This window comes from Crassostrea angulata, chromosome 10, assembly GCF_025612915.1.
Source record: "Crassostrea angulata isolate pt1a10 chromosome 10, ASM2561291v2, whole genome shotgun sequence".
NCBI lineage: Eukaryota > Metazoa > Mollusca > Bivalvia > Ostreida > Ostreidae > Magallana > Magallana angulata.
Genome location: NC_069120.1, coordinates 33,298,690 through 33,316,822, shown reverse-complemented (window position 1 = coordinate 33,316,822; position 18,133 = coordinate 33,298,690). Strand labels below are relative to the sequence as shown.

General features: G+C 35.7%; 1 protein-coding gene across 8 annotated transcripts in view; it reads left to right on the top strand.

Annotated features, from left to right (window-relative positions):
• The first annotated feature begins 1,968 nt into the window (after positions 1-1,968).
• LOC128164515 (uncharacterized) overlaps positions 1,969-18,133 on the top strand; it is a 30,938-nt gene continuing 14,773 nt past the window's right edge. For 2 of the 8 annotated variants that reach the window (XM_052828418.1, XM_052828411.1), the window contains exons 1-3: positions 1,970-2,191; positions 5,620-5,709; positions 15,986-17,922. In XM_052828418.1, coding sequence (XP_052684378.1) covers positions 16,017-17,922 — 1,906 coding nt within the window. In that variant the 5' untranslated portion in view covers positions 1,970-2,191; positions 5,620-5,709; positions 15,986-16,016. Of the gene's footprint in view, positions 2,192-3,850; positions 3,998-5,619; positions 5,710-10,330; positions 10,469-14,126; positions 14,266-15,985; positions 17,923-18,133 lie in introns of those variants that run through there. The other 6 variants (XM_052828416.1, XM_052828417.1, XM_052828415.1 and 3 more) reach the window with 5 other exon arrangements.

The following is an 18,133-nucleotide window of genomic DNA, read 5'->3' as shown; positions in this document are numbered from 1 at the left end:
ATGTTGTTTCATCATTGATTTGTCTTCTAAAAGTGAAATTTTGTTTGGCTCACAAAATAAATGCAATTCTTATAAGTTTAAAAACGATTCTACAAATGCTTTTTCATGTATTTTTGTTTATGAATTAAAAACAAAATTATACAAGTAGAAATGGTATGGATCCAACATAAACCTTAATTGTGTTGCCTATATATGCACATATCCAAAATATTTTCAGTGGGGTGTCCTATGGTTAATATTTTTTCTTCTTTTTTTTTTTGGGGGGGGGGGGGGTGTCTGCCCGGCCTAACTTCTGATTACTTTCCTATGTAAATTTAGTGTGTTTAAATTTCATAACCCACTGACACCCCCCAACTCCTTACGATATCTGTGCATGACCTACTTTAACTTCACACATGAATGTGACATTGCATGGTTAGAATATCAGGACATTAAAAACATAAGGTACTTGAGATGAAGAAACGTAATGTGACAAGGGTGGTTCCTCATAAAAATAAATTCCTTCACTTCTTTTCATTTCATTTCAGACAGATGGGCTTTATCAGGGAAACTTAGATTTCTCTAATTAATTTTAATCATAAAGGACATTGACCTTCCATTCTGCTAAAATCAAGAGAACCGTTGGTACTGTATACAATTCAGTTATCAATAATACATGAAAACTCAATTTAAAGCATATGTTTTAAGGACCGGGAAAGACAGAAGAGATTAATGTCAAAGCATCCTTACACATCAGAGCGGTTTCTTCAATTAGCCATGTCCAAGTGCAGTTAAAAAGAGTTTCAGGAAGAATTGAACCAGAATTTGACCTCACTTAGTGTGCAATTTGTCACCTTGATCTGGCATCACGCTGAATTTCTTAGTTTATGGGGCAAATCTTGAGAGCTTTTTTTTTATGTGGTGGTATTCTATTGTGATCTGATTTCCTTCACTGACACCACTAATGTGCCTTATCAATATTTCAACTTATTTGAAATCAATTGAAAATGTGCCCAAATGGTATATCTGTATTTCTCTAATCTCAGAAACTGTATATCAAAAAAGGTTGCTGCATCATCTGATGTATGTATTACACTAACTTAATTGGTATATTGCACATAAGTGCCTGTATGCATTTTGACTAGTTAATAAATCCTTAAATTTAAAGGACTGGCAATGAAAAAGTGATTGGCAAAGGGACACGAGACTTGTTATTTTGTGAGACAAAGAATGGCTTCTTGGCTAAAAATCTGTAAATTCCTCGTAGAAAATGTAACGTTTGATTTTGCTACACAAAGTTTGAAATGTTTTTAATTTTTTTATACTCACACAAACACCAAAATTTGTTTGAAAGAAAAACAGTGATAACCTACGGATCAAACATTTGCATTTTAAAGATTTTTGATTGCTGTCGAGTTTCAATTGAAAATTATGTATAAAAAACAACAATTGTCAATGACTGTTTTAAGAGTTCTGGGAAAAATGAGATAATATGCTCCAAAAACCGAAAACACCCATTTGATCATTTTAATTAACTGCATGACCCCTAATTCGCAAAAAGGCTCCAGCTTTTTTTTTTTATCCCTCAATAATATATTTATGTGGCCTTTTCCTGTACATCATATGATCTTTGGTGCAATAAAAGCAGATCTTTATTAGTTTCTTAGCATCGAAGGAAATATCAATGTGTCATTGGGGGTCATTAAACATTGAACCTTCAAAATCCTTTGGCATATTTTCTGCCCAATCCATCCACATTCTCTGAAGCTCAAAACTTGAAATCTCCCCCCCCCCCCCCCCCCCCCCCCCCCCCCCCGAAAAAAATAATAATTCTTAAGGACAAACAGTATGTATACCATCTGACTATAACCATCATTATAAACCTGTGTTAGAGGCTTGTTCAAGAACTGGCAAACCAAGCATTGGCTTGGTGGAGCCTGTGGCTGCATGGTATGAAGCGTTTGTGAGTGCTGAGGTGAACGGTATAGTGTTACCTCAGCAGCTCGCTCCTTCCACTCATACACACTCACGCAAACCTCCAACATGGCTCCTGGCAGATAGTGTAGTGAGAGGAGGCAAAAGAAGATCTTGGCACGGCAAGTCTTCCTACCCACGATTTCTGACGACAATTTACAGGATTCTGACAACCCCAATCTTGTAATTTGTTGTGCTTTTTGAAGAGTTCTCTAGACAATCTGATTTTGTTCTACAGGTAGGCGATGATTTTCAAACATGGCTTTAACATATATTTTGCATTTTTGTTGTGGTTTCTTTTAAACATTTTATTTTTGGGTTTATTTGGTAACTTTGAAACTTTAGGATGATGCTGTTTATATAACTTAAGATTTTCTTTTAATAAACTCTCAGATTTAGGCGTTATTTCAGATGTTGTGAAAATGTTAAACAATATTTGGTGTAAAGGAGTTTACTGCCTGATATATAAATAGGTTTTTCTTGCCTCAAGGTTATTGAGAGAGATGTCTGTATAGTCAATCAGTAGCCAGCTCATATCTCCAAGGGTTTGTTTATGTGTATAATCTTCCTCAACATGCTAATGTTCCTTCAGTGGCCATTAATGCTGATGAAACACACAGATCAGATTTTTGGTGATTTTATTTTTTGTTGGTTTTTTTTTCTTCTCTTTTTTATAACTTTGTGAAGATTGTTTTGGTAAATTAATATGTTTAATGCTTTGTTGAAATGATGGTGCATTTGCACTTTTAATAAACCTGCTGTTTGCATTTTTGAAATGGCATTAATCTTGAAGCATCAGTCTTTGACATGTGGCATGTTTTTTAAAAGTACATTCCAACTTTTGATTGGTTGTATGCAGTCAGCTATGACATTAATGATCAGTGATGCAGTACTTTTTCATTTCTGGTGTAGTAATAGCAGGAAACACCCAAAATGCCATGCCTTACACATGTTTTCATTCCATTAGACAGATTTTTAGCTGTATTGGAAGCTTTTAAGAAGAAAACAAATTTGTAATGATTGAAATCTTATAGAATCTGGACAAATAAGCAGTAAGGGTAATAGACATACAGACTTGTTATCTAGAAATTTTTTTTACAGCACTCTTTTTTGTATATATATACATAGATAAGTTTATTGATCTTACAGCGCTAGAACTCTTTCAACTGTTGTGGGGTTTTTTTCTCACACAATTTTAGATAAACTTAATTCTAATTCTCCAGTCAGTTTGTTTGCATCTCGTCCCTGTATATAATATATAGAACTTGGCTTGAAGGATTAATTTGAGGTAGAAACCTACCAATCTTGCATTTTAGATTTCATTGACAATTGACCATGCAGAGAAAGAACCCACTATAGGATGGTCATTTAGTTAAGTCAATGATTTAGTGGACAATTTTGTTGACTTTGAGAATTAAGGCTGCATGCAAAAATCGACACCTTTATCACTGTATAGTACTTGATGTACATCTGTGCAATATGGGGACCTGCCCCTTGCTAAGGATGAGAGTGCATAAGGTCTGGGGAAGCCCTGCTGTGCCACTGGCAGATCCCCATCTTCTGAAGGTACAAATGCTTCTTTATCGGGGCTAATCAGGTAATTTGGGGCTTCCCTGTATTTAGATTTAAGCTCAATTTAAAATATTCCTGATTTTTGCATAGTCTGGAAGTGAGTCATTGTTGAGTTTTCTGGCTTTTTTCATGATATTAAAATTCACAAAAATTGATAAAAGATTATGAGCTTTTTTTGCCTCTCAATCAAATGCATGCAGGCAGTTAGTATGGAGAAAAACATAAAAATGCAAACAGTGTGTACATTATGCTAATGTTCAAAGCATCCCTTGCCTCTGATGAGGTAGTGTGTATCCAGAAGAGATGTAATTGGAGAAGACAAGTGTCATTTTGAGAATGTTTCTGGCATCTACACTATACACAAAACATTCCATAGTAGAGAAAAAAAATGGTTCCGTGCTGTAATTAACAGGGAGAGTCCTAGAGCTGAAGGATTTTGTTTGTGAAATATGGTGCGAGGATTTCGACACAGGTCAGTTAGCCGAATGTTTTCTCTCTTTTTTTCTCTTTTCTTTTGTCTTTGAACAAAAGCGAATGTTTTTCGATTCCTCCCTCTTCAACTTGAGTTAAGATGCCAGAAAATCTGAATTTCAAAGTAGGTCCTTATATCCCAGTACTTGACATGGTTATATGGCAGATGCTGATTTGTAATGTAACTTCACATCAGTGTATAGTTTTTAACCATTAATTATATTTTTTCAACAAAAAAAAAAAATTGATGGTAAGACTTCACACAGAACTGACCTTGGCTTCTTTTCCAGTGCATCTTAAAGACTCTCAAAAGAAAAACAACTGAATAGAAATGATATCCTTGCAATTACTGACATTGTACTTTGAGGTTTAGTCATTTCAAGGAGATCAGTTACGAGTCTGAAAGCATTGGAATCTGAAGGTGCTGCAGTTGTAGGCAGGTTGTTAGACTAATTAGGCAGGAGGTGAAAAGTTTGAGGGCAAGCTGGGGGGTTCCGATATGATACTGTGATATATGAAGTCTAATGTTAATTATGCCCATCTGGAAATCTCCACATAATGTGAAGAGCCCCCTGGATTCTTTGAATACTTCACCGTAGCAGAGCCAGCTACTAGGGGAGCTGTGGAGCTTGTGTGTATTTTTGGTCTGCAGTCTGTTATGTATGGGAAATGTGTAAACAGAACTGGTAGAGGTCATTATGCTCATTAGCAAGCTAAAAATAACTGGCTAGAGGAATCCCCCAGAGTTACTGCAAAATGGCTATAATCTTGCAGTTCTTAAGTAAAAAAATACAACCATGTACATTTAAGGGTCGCCATTGTGAATAATAAAGAAAATCCCAGGAACAAGTGACTTCATCATGCTCATTTGACCTTACAGAATGTAGAACAAGTAAAATGTTTCAAACCGTGTAATTGAGTGTTTGAGAACTGTAATATTATTTATTTGTTGCCAGAAGGGTTCAGCAGTTGTAAATTCTTGTAAGTACTTGAGATTGTACGGCTAGAATTATGAGTTGGCAGAAGGACTGCATTGCTGAGGAGGAAACAGATTTGTCGGGAGAGACGATTGGGTCTGGCACTAGACAGTTGCTGGTGTCAGTCAGGTGAAGGCAAGATCAAAGAGCCACCACTAATTACTTCATCATAGTCCTGTCTCTTTGCAATTTTTTTGGAAGTGGCTGTGTGTAATGGTCACTGTCAATCCACAGCTGGCTGTAGTTTGATTACAAAAACTGGGCAGCCAGAGAATAATGAAAGCCATTATAGCATGTTATTAATTGTACTTGTATTGTAGCATAACCTAAAGAAACTCTTACCCTTTGTCAACCCCTCCACTTAATCTCCCCCCCCCCTCCTCCAAGGACTATACACATTAACACTTTTACAGAAAGCAAGCAAAGCAAAAAGCCCAGAACATTATGGAAAATTTGACCCCCTTGATCAAATTTTCAATTCATATAAATGTCCCTTCCCCCCCCCCCCAAAAAAAAATTGAAAGCTTGCAAGAATTGCACAAATACATATGAAGAAGTGTTCCACACAGCAGTAATTGAGGAACATGTTTGATTGTGATCATTTGTATTGTACACTCATCATCCCTTTTTTTATTTTGCTTGACAGTGGCTAAATCAGTACCATGTGATTTGTCTCCCCTTGCTGCCATTTAGAATCCAAATCGACAGCCGTGACCGAGAAGGAAGCAAAATTAAAGTGAGTAGTTTGACACAGCTTGCCATGTAACCAAGAATACTAACAAAATGGTGACTCCTTGCATCATAGTGTATAGTACTTTGTAGTGATACAAATATTTTGTCAAAATACATGTAGGGTATTTTTAGGTCATCTAAAATTCTCTGCCAAGAATCAAAGGATATATATCAGCAAGTGTTTGTAATTAGGGCTATATCACTTATATCTCTGACCTTTGACCCTATCTTGTTCAAAGTTTACCCTTTGAGTCCGAGTGCCTTTGGAAAGTGTGTACAGTGACCTTGATTGATTTTCAAGATCAAAGGTAAAAAAAAACAACAACACATCTGATTGCAAAATCTGTGTCCCCAGCATGTTTCCTCTTACCTTTGTTTTATCTTGCCCATACAATGCTCTAATAAGAAGGTGGGCAGTAACCTTGAACTAAATTCCTAGGTCAGAGATTCAGAGACACAGCAGATCCCACAATATAAAACCATTTGGGTTATCATGTTTTATCTCCCCTTGACACCACCTGGGTAATACTTCAGTCAAGGCGTAAGTCAATGGTCAAAGTCAAATCAGATCTGTTGTCAGTATATTTCTCTTCTATTTGTTCCTGGTTCATATTTTTTCAACCATAGAGTGTCTATGAGTAAATCAAGTATGTCTGCAGTAGCCTTGAACTATATGGTCCTTTCCAAAAAAACCCCAAAAAACACCATTCCTTTTCACAAGTCCTTTCATCCTGACATCCTTTACTCAAAATATTTATCATCTCAGTGATATCCAGTTGTACTTTTGCAATCCTTTGAAATATAATTCAACATAAACCGTGACCAATTTTAATGGACATTTATATGGATATCTACTGAGTTAAAAAATATAAATGCATTCTAGGGTTATGATTTGGGGCATAAGGGAAAGATTCTGGTATAGCCCAGAAACATTTTTAGTAAAAATAAGGTTAATACAACACTGAATTACTGGCCAATATGTCCTGCATTCTTTGCATATTATCTGCAGGCAGTGACATGCACACATAAGCTGGATGCTGCGGTGGTAATTAAGCATGTCTTCATCTTATTTTTTGTGCAAGGTCTTTAATCAACAGATTTCTTTGAGTTGCCAAGATCTGAATGACATATTCTTGAATTGTGCAGCAAAATGGGGGAGAGACCTAAATTCGGGTCTTAGATTGCATAAATGTGGACATAAATTTCTGCAACCTAAAAAGATGGCATTTTAAGAATAATGGAAACAAACCTCCCATGCATATTTTGAAAGCTGAAAGAACTGGGTGGTAGCTTCTTTCTGAATAATTATTTTTTGTTCTTTATTTGTGAAAAACTCTGCTATTAGTGTACAGTGGTTGATATATGGGTGCCTCCCAAACTGCTGCAGCATTCCTGTTTCTTGGCTTCTGACTGCACTGGAGATTTTGTCGGAAGTAACTGTGAGAGAGAGAGAGAGAGAGAGAGAGAGAGAGAGAGAGATAGAGAGAGAGAGAGCAGTTTGTTGGTTGTGATGATGATGATGTCTCCATTTTATGGGAGGAAAATAAGAGCACATGGTAGATTATGAGGATTATTGCTAATGAAAGTTTCCAAACTCCCAGCTCTCTCTCATTATGACAAGTGTTTTACTTTGCAGACATCCTATTGTCATGGTTACAAGTTTTTGCAACAACACATGATTTTGCATTTATTGATAGACCTCCAGTATTATGTGAATTGTTTAATCTTTTTTTGTGAGTTGATAGGAAATCCACATGAAGCATTTCGGGGGTTGAAACAAGAGTTGTGTTCCCATGGTAGAAAAAAAGATATTTTTGGTTGCTGAATAATTTTTAAAGGTCATATGAAACGATTTTTAACACTATGATTTTCTTTCATGAATATAAAGCTTGGTATAAACAAATGTTAAAATACATGATGTAAGATTTGTTTGCCTTTGCATTTCTGAAAAATAACCGTGAAAACTGAGAACCTGAAAAAATTCTTGCCCGCTTATCGTTCTTGATTTTGTGGATTTATGACGTCACAAAGACCCACCGATGTAAACAATGCATTAAAACTAGTGTAATTTTACAGTAGTTTATCGATTAAATTTTAGTAATTTTTGCATATATGAACGTGTCTTTCTTTTCAAATGAGATCATTAGATTTCGTAGTAGCCTACATATGACTTAGTTTTAATTGGTCGTTAATGAATAAATCTAATATCAGCTTCTCACAAGAGTAAAAGAGTGGAAATTTAACGAAAGAAATGCTCCAACATTTACAGCTGATTAATGAATTATCCTTATCCTTTTGAAATAAAAACATCATTTTCTTCTTCGGTACGTATAATGATTGAGCTACATTTAAAGGGAATTAAAGCATTTAAATTGATTTGATTTAATTTGTCACATAAAAAAGTATATAAGGCAGGCCAATGAAAATGTTTGAGGCATTGTGTACATAGTTTGTATTTAAGAGCTGCTATAAAATGCCGCAAAATTATTCTTAAATTTTATTTGGAAATAATATAAATTTCTGACTTATTGATATATACATGTAGCAATATCTTTAGAAAATACTTTGTGTACACGTGTATATTAACGTTTTATTAAATTAGATCGCGGAGATATGGCATTTAAGGATTTAGAAATGTATCGGTAAAATAAATCGGTTGTTTGATAAAAATAGTTGTGAACGAATGTGAAGATAATCAACAGATTTTATTAAGAACAAGCATCAATAATGATAAAAAAAACGAAAGAAAACATTGCGGAAGAAAGTGAGATAAAAGGGATCTGTGAGTAAACACCGCACATACACGTTTTATTTAAAATCAAAACACCGCACATTCAAGTACACGTTTCAAAAGCAAAACATTTGAAGAAATTTCTCTTAGACTAAAAATAATTAAGTGGTAACATATTTGTGAATTTGAAAGTGAAACAAACAATATAATCGTGAAGCGAATGAGGCACAATGAGTCCTACCTACAAGTTGTTTAGAAAAAAAATCTTAATGAATTGCATGAACGTGCAAATGGGAAAAAACGATCAGACTTATTTTTGAATTTGTCAATTTCATTAAAAAGATCAAAATAAAACATATAAATATGCTTATATTAAAATTATATTATACTAGCATGTGGATCTATGAAGAAAATCATTTATTCTCCGTGCAGTCTCGAAACTGAATATCATTATGTACACGCTATTACATGTAAATAAAAACGCACACGATTTCATTTCTTGAGAGAAAAAATACTGACGTGGTTGATTATTGTATAATTATACAAGTTTTTATATGAAATAGTATTTTTTTGTCTTTTAAAATGCTGCAAAATGACATGGATATTTGTATTCACAACATAGCTTTATAAGGCGATTGGGTCTTACTGACGTCATAAGCAAGGGAGGTAAGCCGCGTAAGTCAATGTTCCTTTTCCCGATTAAGCAATTTTGATCGACTGTGGCGCTCACATTTTGCATAAAATATCCAAAAAAACAATGTCAGTCTTAATAAATAGGCACTTATGAACTCATTCCCGTATATAACTCAATATGGTCAGGATATCGTTTCATATGACCTTTAAGGGGTGAATTTTGTTTTACCCTTCCTTCTTTTTCACTCATTAACAAAACCTAATGGTTAACCAGTCAACAACTATTTCCATAACCCTGGGTAATTAATATAAGTTGTTTACTTTTGCTATGAGCACTGGGTAAATTAAGTTTGGAATTTTTTCTATGAAAAAAAAAAGGCACAAAGGAGAGATGACTGTATGTACCAGCATACAGTGCAAAAGTTTTGCCATGTGTATATAGTAGGCTCACAGAGTAATATTTGTTCAGAAGATAGCCAAGTGTAAATATAATTTGTTGATGTTCTTGGAGATTCCACAAATAACAGAACAGTTCTCCGATAAGATATATACCAGTGATTCACCAGGCATTCCATTGCTCTCCAAGGGTTTCCAAAATCAAAGCTTGGGTACCCTCAACACAGAGATTAAGGGGGGCACTATTTAGATAGTTCAGAAATCTGCCCATTGGAGGGATACAGAGGTGAGCAGAAGGAATGAAATGAGATGAAGTTGATTAAGTATGTGTTGGTGTTATCATGTACTTTTGTTTGCTTCCTTCCTCCACAATCTGAACTCACAAGAGTACCCAGTTTGACATCTGTAACGAAGAGAGAGAAAGAGAGAGAGAGAGTAGTGAACTAAGTTTACCCTGACCCAACATCTGTCACTGATTACATGAACTCAGTGTTGGGGGGTCGTTTACAATGACAAGGGAAGCACCTTGGGTTTTTATTTTATGTATCAGTCATGGTAAAAAAAAAAACCAAGCATGAATCCATAGTGCTGGTTTTTCAGTCCATCAGAAGACTTGCACCTAGTGCCATGTATGACTTCCAGTAGAGTAAAACAGGACCCATTGTCTAAATGGTGTCAGTGCAGTGGAGTCTCATTTGTTGAAGACATAAAAGCTGTTACCCTCCCTATAAAGCCATCATTTGATGGGAGATGAGCAGTGGAGTCCGCTCCACAATAAAACATGTCCACTCTGCCCAATGTAGCCATTTGTTTTTCGTTAAAAGATCTGCATTTGACAAGAGGGGACTTACCTGTATCCTATAGTCAGAGAGGAGCTCGCTATAGCATAGATCAGTCTTATTGACTTGTGCTCGTGCCCAGAATTGTTTTTATCTTGTGATTTACTCTGTGTATTCAATCATGGTCCGATAGGACTACTGCACTACTATACTTCATCCTAGGGGTAGGTAAAAAAAAAAATCATTCAAAATTAAAAAAACAAAAAAAACTAAAATAAGAAATATATATACAGTGTATTTATATATATATTGGCTAGTTTAACTGGATATTACTAATTAAGTATTAATTAAAAATGTACTTTTTCAAATCAAAAAGCTAATAATTTGATTGTTTAGTGAAAAGCTAAAAATTGTAAAATATATTTACTATAGCATGAGACATAGATGGGGAATGTGTTTCTCTTTTGTTATGATTATAAATGTGAAGAAATATGCTTATGGTATTGTTATGACTTGTCATTCAGACCAAACTTGTGTCAATCATTCGCTGTCGGTTATTGAGATCTGAGAGTACTACATGTATGCTAGTAAACAAAACACTTGTGGTTACAATATCATTGCGCACATATAGCCTTGTGTTTGCTAGCATGAGAACTCATTTACTAATTGCCCTCGGTGTTCCTGCCCTCACATTGTAAATCATGACTATGAATTTAAATTGCTCATGTACCACCTATGTTTAATTGCAAAAAAAAAGTTACGTAATGGAACGTACTGTTAAATACGATGCATATTTTGAGATTCATTGAATACATTAATAAGCAATTTCCTTTTGACTAAATGGTAGTGGTTAAACTTTTATAAGATTGTTACAAATTGTTTACTGCTGAAGATTAAGAAGATAATGCCTCAAGGCAAAGAAAAAGGCCCAAATGTGACAGATTAATAAGTATTGGATATTTGACAGGTGATAAAATCTATACACACTACTGTTAGACCTCTATAAAAATGATATCTCTCTCCCTTTCGTGAAGTGATAGAGTCTGAGTTATGACAAAGGCTTTAAGTCCAATACATGTGAAACATATAGATGAGAAATATATGATGAAATTGATGAGAATAGACTATTCATGGCTAATATTGCCTGACTCTTGGTATCTTATTACAGCCTAATGATTATGGTACCTTATGCCCTTTATATTCCCTTTTCTAATCTACAATATCATCACAAATGATTTTTTTACTGAAGAAAGGAGTCAAAAATTGTAACAAAATGTCTTGTTTCAGATGAAAATTTTCAAACTGACTTATATTAGCTTTGAAATGCTATCACTCTTAACTTCATTTTGCATATAATTTGTTTATTATGTTACTGCAAAATATGCCAACAGATGCACATACCAGTACTCATGCTTACATTGATCAGTTGAAGAGACTTGTGGCTGAGTTCTTCGAGAATAACATGACTTTGGCGAATAGTGTTATTGACAACACGCGGAGATAAGGCTTGAGTAATAGTTGTGGCATTGGTATATACAAAGACAAATAGAAGACCAGATTCAGGAATCTATTTACACCATGTACCTTATGGAAATGGAGCCAGTATGGTGTAGATACCATCAGGAGAGTGCCAAATATTTGCTCTGATTGATTAAATTTTGATTCCTGATGGACGCCATTATGGCTTTAGAATTTTTGCAATTTCTCAGGTCATATGAAGGAACCAGGCTGTTTACATATAAATATGATTGACAGAGTTTTGAATCAAGGAAAATATCTACTGGTAAACTTATGATGTGAAAGGGTTGAAGTAAAATGAAAAACATTTTATAACATGATACATGTATTAAAAGTAGAGAATAATAAATTATTATTTTCAAAAATTTTCAGAATTTGTCCTAATTCATCGTTGAAGGTTACTAAAGTTGGTTGGAATGTAAATTTTTGATTTTTTTTTCTTCATGTCAATTAAAATCAGGTCTAACTAAACAAGATTATAAGGAGTTCCATTTTCTGAAAAAAAGAAAGCTCGTAAATTTGTTAGGATTTTATGAAAGACTCTGGAAGACACCTTAGAAATGAGGGATGCCTTGTTGAACATGTTATTCAGAAAGAGAGGATATGTTCCAACATTTGTACCTGCCATTTTATTGCCGCACACCACTTTGATATCTGCCACAAGCTCCTTGTGTATAAATGGCACAAAATTGGGCAGAGCAAAAAAAATACATTTCTTAACAAAGTTTCGAGACAAAAAAGTGATTAAAATCCCGAGCTTGTCACTCTGGCCGTGTTCTTGTCAGCTTGGAAGAGACCAGAGTGTCTCACAATGGATGATAACAACTGTCAAAAACGGAATTAAAATTTACAGCCCTGGATAAAAATAGCAGTATCCAATTTTACTGTGTTAATTGAAATCATATCTGATTGTTCATGAGGTGAGCTAAAATAAAAATAATCTAGGGCTGTTATAACACGGCAGACCCTGTTCTCAGCCAGAAGATACAATAGCGATGCACCTCAATGGCCAAGGTTGCTTGACAGAGGTCCATGTGTGAAAGCAGTTTTTATGCAGTATTTATTAGGGTCACTCTGGTACAGTATGTGGTCCATCTATCTGACATTCCAACCTGTGACATTGGTGGTGACATCCCCACTGAATCAAGCTGTCGTCCTCTCTTCCATTCCCATCTCTATGGACACACATTCTAGGCTGACCAAGTAAATGGTCCAGACATTTGTATATCTGTCCATGATTTTTAAGAATTACTAAATAGTTGGAGTTGTTAACCTTGCGTAAATGTCGGTCAATGACATTATAATGATAAATATTATTGTCTGTTCAGCAATTCATTTTCCTTCCAAGTTTTCTCACTATGACAAGTTTTAGTTGCAGTGAATGCAATTGAATGACCTGTACTTTCAGATCATTCAAATTACTTATATTCTTTTTTCAGTACTTAGATACTAACCCCCTGAGTAACACAGAAAGATTTATCACTTGTTGGTCAGAGGAAAAGACAACGGAAACATGATAGGAGATTATAGACCAAACATTTTCCCCTTAGGGCATCAACAAATATTGAATGAATCACTTGTATTAATATAAAGAAAACATGAAACTATGTCACAGTGTAACAGTAAATTTAGCTTCAGCAGTGATGCACTTCACTTGGTTGAACTTTATGATTCAGAAACCCAGTTCCTTTAGTATTTTGGCTCTGCCTATTTTTAACTTTTTCTTTATATTGTGATTTAGTACTTGATATATTTGGCTTCTTGCAGTTGTGTGAAGTATTCTTAGCTCAAGATGTTGGTTTGTATGCTCCCAAAGTATTGTAAACGGCATTAATATGCAATTAAAAAGTCATAAATTTTCACAAATGTATTCTCCCGTTTCCATGATGCATGTACAAAGAATGCATAACACAAGTTATCATATTTACATTTTGGATTTCCAATGCGGTTATCAGATTCTACTTGGTTTTTTTTTTCCTAGTTTTTCTAACAAATTGGCAAAAGCGGATGAATGATGGAAATGAAATCAAGTAAAACAAAATCTTTGAAGAATTTTTTTTTTTTGATGCAAGACATGAAAAATTGCTTATGACAGACTAAGTATTCCTATCACTTGTAGGAAAACAGCATAGGAAGAGAAATTGGGTCATCTCATGACCTCCCCCAGACTCTATGTTTGATCTACTGATATACCAGTGGTAAAAAAATCTCATTCAATCCAGCTGCCAAAGAATATGATATTTACAAGCAGAGCTATCAAAAATGTAAGGCATTTAAAACCATGAAAAAGTCTGCCACCGAAAAAAAAAAATTTCCTCCAAAATCCTCATCATAGACCATGTATTGCTCACAACGTTGGTGTACGTAATGTTACAAGAGTGCTATGCTCCATCTTGTAAAAGAATGGAATGCTTTGATTAGTTGTGAAATATAGCAGTTCTTTTAATTGCTTTCCTTTAATCAATGATAAGGACTTTGCAGCACTTGGCCTTGAATTGCTGGGGTAAGTTTGCACTAGCTTTGACTTGGATGAGTTTTTTTTTTTTTTTTTTTTTTTGGCCTGTATTATCGGCATTACCAGAGCTTTGGGCATCTGTCTACCAAATGTTTCCAACACATCATTGTAATGGTGCATACCTTGCAATGTTATGCTGTTTGTCTGTAAAACAATCCTTGTTATGAAACTATTCGGTAAACAGTGGAACTGTTTCAGATAACTACAATATTGTTGAACATTTTTTAGAAATCTCAAAAAATGACAAGGTGGGAAATAACTAAATGTGGATAAGTATAGTAAAAATTGGTGATTGTCATAGACTGTGTATTTGTTACGAACAATTGGCTTAAATTATCAAATACATGTAGTTAATTAATCTTTTTGTTTATTATATCCCTTTAACTGAGTCAAGCTGTTTTAACTAGCTTAGTATAAAATCATTCTGAACATGTATAAACTCAACTTATTTTTAGATCAGACATTATGGTTACATATTACGATATTTATTGTAAGTAATGAGTGGGAGGTCACCAAGGATTCACCACTCCTATGATTCTGGCCTCTTTATGACCACTATCTTTTCTCCCCAGCTCTGTTGCTGCATTAAAATGACACCCTAAGGAATGAAACTGAGACTTCTGATTAAATATGGTGATATACCTTTATTTGTAATTGCAGCCCAGTAGTGGTGCAAGGTGCTGAACCCATCATTTCAACCTTTTGCCAAGAGTTAAAAGGAGGGGGGGGGGGAGCAAAGATTACCTGAACTTAGAGCCTTGTTTGTACACAGTGCAGGTGTGTTTTTGTGTTATCTGAGATGATCCAAGCTCTCTGAGCTGTATGCCTCATAGAACCCAGGCAGTTCATCAGCCCTGACTTGTATCAACTTAATCTAATTATAAACAACCTTAATAATCCCCTGACTTCACTTAATAGGTTTGTGTATTGGGATGAGAATCTATCACTGTCACGTATAGAAAATCATCTGGATTTAATTCAACCATGCTAAGGCTTTAGATGAAGCCATATTGTACAGTTAAACCCATTTGACCTGATAATTTTCTCTCTCCCCCTCTCTCTCCTGTGTCTTTCTCTCTCTCTTACTCTCTCTCTCTCTTATTCTCTCTCTCTCTCGCTTCATGAAGTCATGAATGAGCAGTGATTCACATGAAGGGCCTGGCTCCTTTACACCTGATTGCTTTATGTTTCATTGTTGGTTGAGAAGTTAGATGTAGCCTTTTCTTTAGTGTGTTTCTATTTGGTTTATGGGCAAGGATGGTCTCCCTATTACAGAATTAGACAAAAATCTGCCAGTTTGTTTTTTCTCCATGTCTTGTGATGAGTATCCTGTGAGTTTTATAGGTTTCTGCTCACAGTAAATCTGTGTGTTTCAAGGGAGTATGTCTTAATTAAACCTATATTGCATTAAATGTATTGAGTAGCACTGTATTGAGGAAATTACGGCAATAGACATCAAAGCAAATGAGAAAAGTAGATTTCTCCTTTAAGCAAGACACCAGCTTGCAGGGCCTTCCCTGGTGGTCTGAAGGATATGTACATCACTTTTCATTAAGCGAATTTACTTAAATCATTTCTCTTTGCATGATTTTCATCCAAAATGATTATTTACTTCTGCCTTATATGATTTTAGTTTGTTTACTTTAACTAAAATAAAAAAAAAAATGTTTTTTAGGAAATAAACATATCTTTCAAATTTACCTTTCAGGTCCAATGTAGCCGCATTCGGCTGTCCCTAAATGGCAGCACGGGGACCGCCAGATGACAAGAATCATGAGAGATTGTACGTTAAGGTGCAGAGGGAAGAACGTCAAATCATTCCCCCTGTCCAGCTAGCTCGACAAGAGATCAAAATGACCTATCTGCCCTCGGATCAACCACTGCCATGTATCATCACTACCTCATCTTCATGCGAGGGCAGACAACAGGAAACGGAAGGAATTGTGGGTATGGAAGTCAGTCCAATGGGAGCACAAAGCAGGGCTGCTGTGCCAAACATGGCTGGTCCCCATGGCAGCCAAATTACGACCACATCTGTCATGGAGATGTCGTCAACTCTGACGACATCTTCCAGCAAAAAAGCAAAAGTGGAAGTGAAATCTTCTAGTGTTTTATTTCAAGAGGAGGATTTGTTACCACATGCTCAAGTTCTGGAATTCTTTGAAGAACATGGAAAAAATATACAAGAGCAACAACTTCATCAACAGTCCAGAAATCTTGTTCCTCAGCAACATAAACGATCAGCAAGTCCTAGCCCAGTTAGACAAAGCATGGGGCTGGATCATCTCGATAACCTAGTCAAACTAATGGAACAACTCTCAACACTGAGAGATGAAAATCTGAAACTGAAGAAAAAATGTGATTACCTTGAAAGTACTAAACACCTTTTACAGATTAAAAGTGCAGTGGAATCTGAAATTGGATATTTAACTCAAGGATCTAATTCACTTCCAAAAGCTAAATCCAAAACAAAAAGTGTTGGAAGAAGCAAAACGAGACAACGACTTCCAAGTGCTGAAGATGCTCAAATTTTAGAAAGCATGGAAGTGCACTCAGAAAGCAGTATTAAAAGACCAAAAGCAGTCCCTCTCAGCAAGAGAAGTTTCTCCACTGGTTCCATCGACATTCCATCTGATATCATGGAACAATCAGGGGAGGATGAAATATCAGAAAAAATCCTGAGTCTATCCACCAACAAAGGAAGGAGAAGTAGCCGCAGCAGCTCAAAGGCTGCAAAGTCTCCTACAGCAAAACGCAAATCCAAAACTTCGAACTGGTCAAAAATCATCAAAGTCATAACAAGACAGAAAGATCCAGAACCCTATGGTATCAGTGTAAAAGGCAGTAGAAAATCCCAGCCAGGCAGACCACATAGCAAAGAGCTGACCGTGCCATCTTCTGCTATTGATGGAAGATCTGTGGACAGTGGGGTGGGCAGTGGTATGGAAGCTGATGGCACAGAGGCACAGCGAAGATCCACTTCCTCAGGAGAGCCCATGAGTCCCCCTCCTTTCACTAAAGAGGAGCCAAGGCAAAGACAAGAGTTGGACCTAACATCAGATATTTGGATGGGGCCTCCAGAGTGGATTAAAAAACACGAGGATGAATTTTCTACTTTAACATCCGATCAGAGTGAAAAAGAAGTCATAATTCTAAAACCGAATGACAGCAAAGATGACTCGGATTATCTTCAAGTCCCCATCACACGCAGGAAATCGAGCCCATCTTTGTTGGACCACAGTGACCGAGAAGAGGACTCCTCAGATGAGGAGGAGGAAGACTTTACTCTATTGAGGAGGTCCTCAAGTTATAAAATCCAATCGACACATGATAATTCTGACATCAAAGATGTTGTGGACTCTCCCAAAATTATCAAGAAAACCCATAAAACACCACTAGGAAAAGTGGGAAAGATTTTCCATGTACGCAAAGATAGCGTAAAGAAACAATCGAGTAAAAAACAGAAACATCTCGGGGAGGAAGGCTTGGAGATGGATTTGGAAGGGGAGGATGAAGGACCCATTGGTAGATCAACCCCTAAAACCTCACCTTCAGTGCCAAGACAGCGGGCCCTGGAGATGGCGGAGTCCCCACCCTCCAAGTCATTCACAAGTCATGGAACTTTTGATGTCTCTGCATTGATGGGTAAGCGAAAGTTTTAATGTCTTTGAAATATACCAAAATGTCAGTACATTCTAGAAGTTAAAATGTCTTTTTCACAACACTAAAAACTTAAAATTATTGATCATCAACATTATGTTATGAGATACCAGTTAAATGCTGTTGAAATATCATTCAAATCTAATCATCCTTGGTGGTAGCTGTTATTTTTTGGTTTCAAGTTATTTTTTGGTTT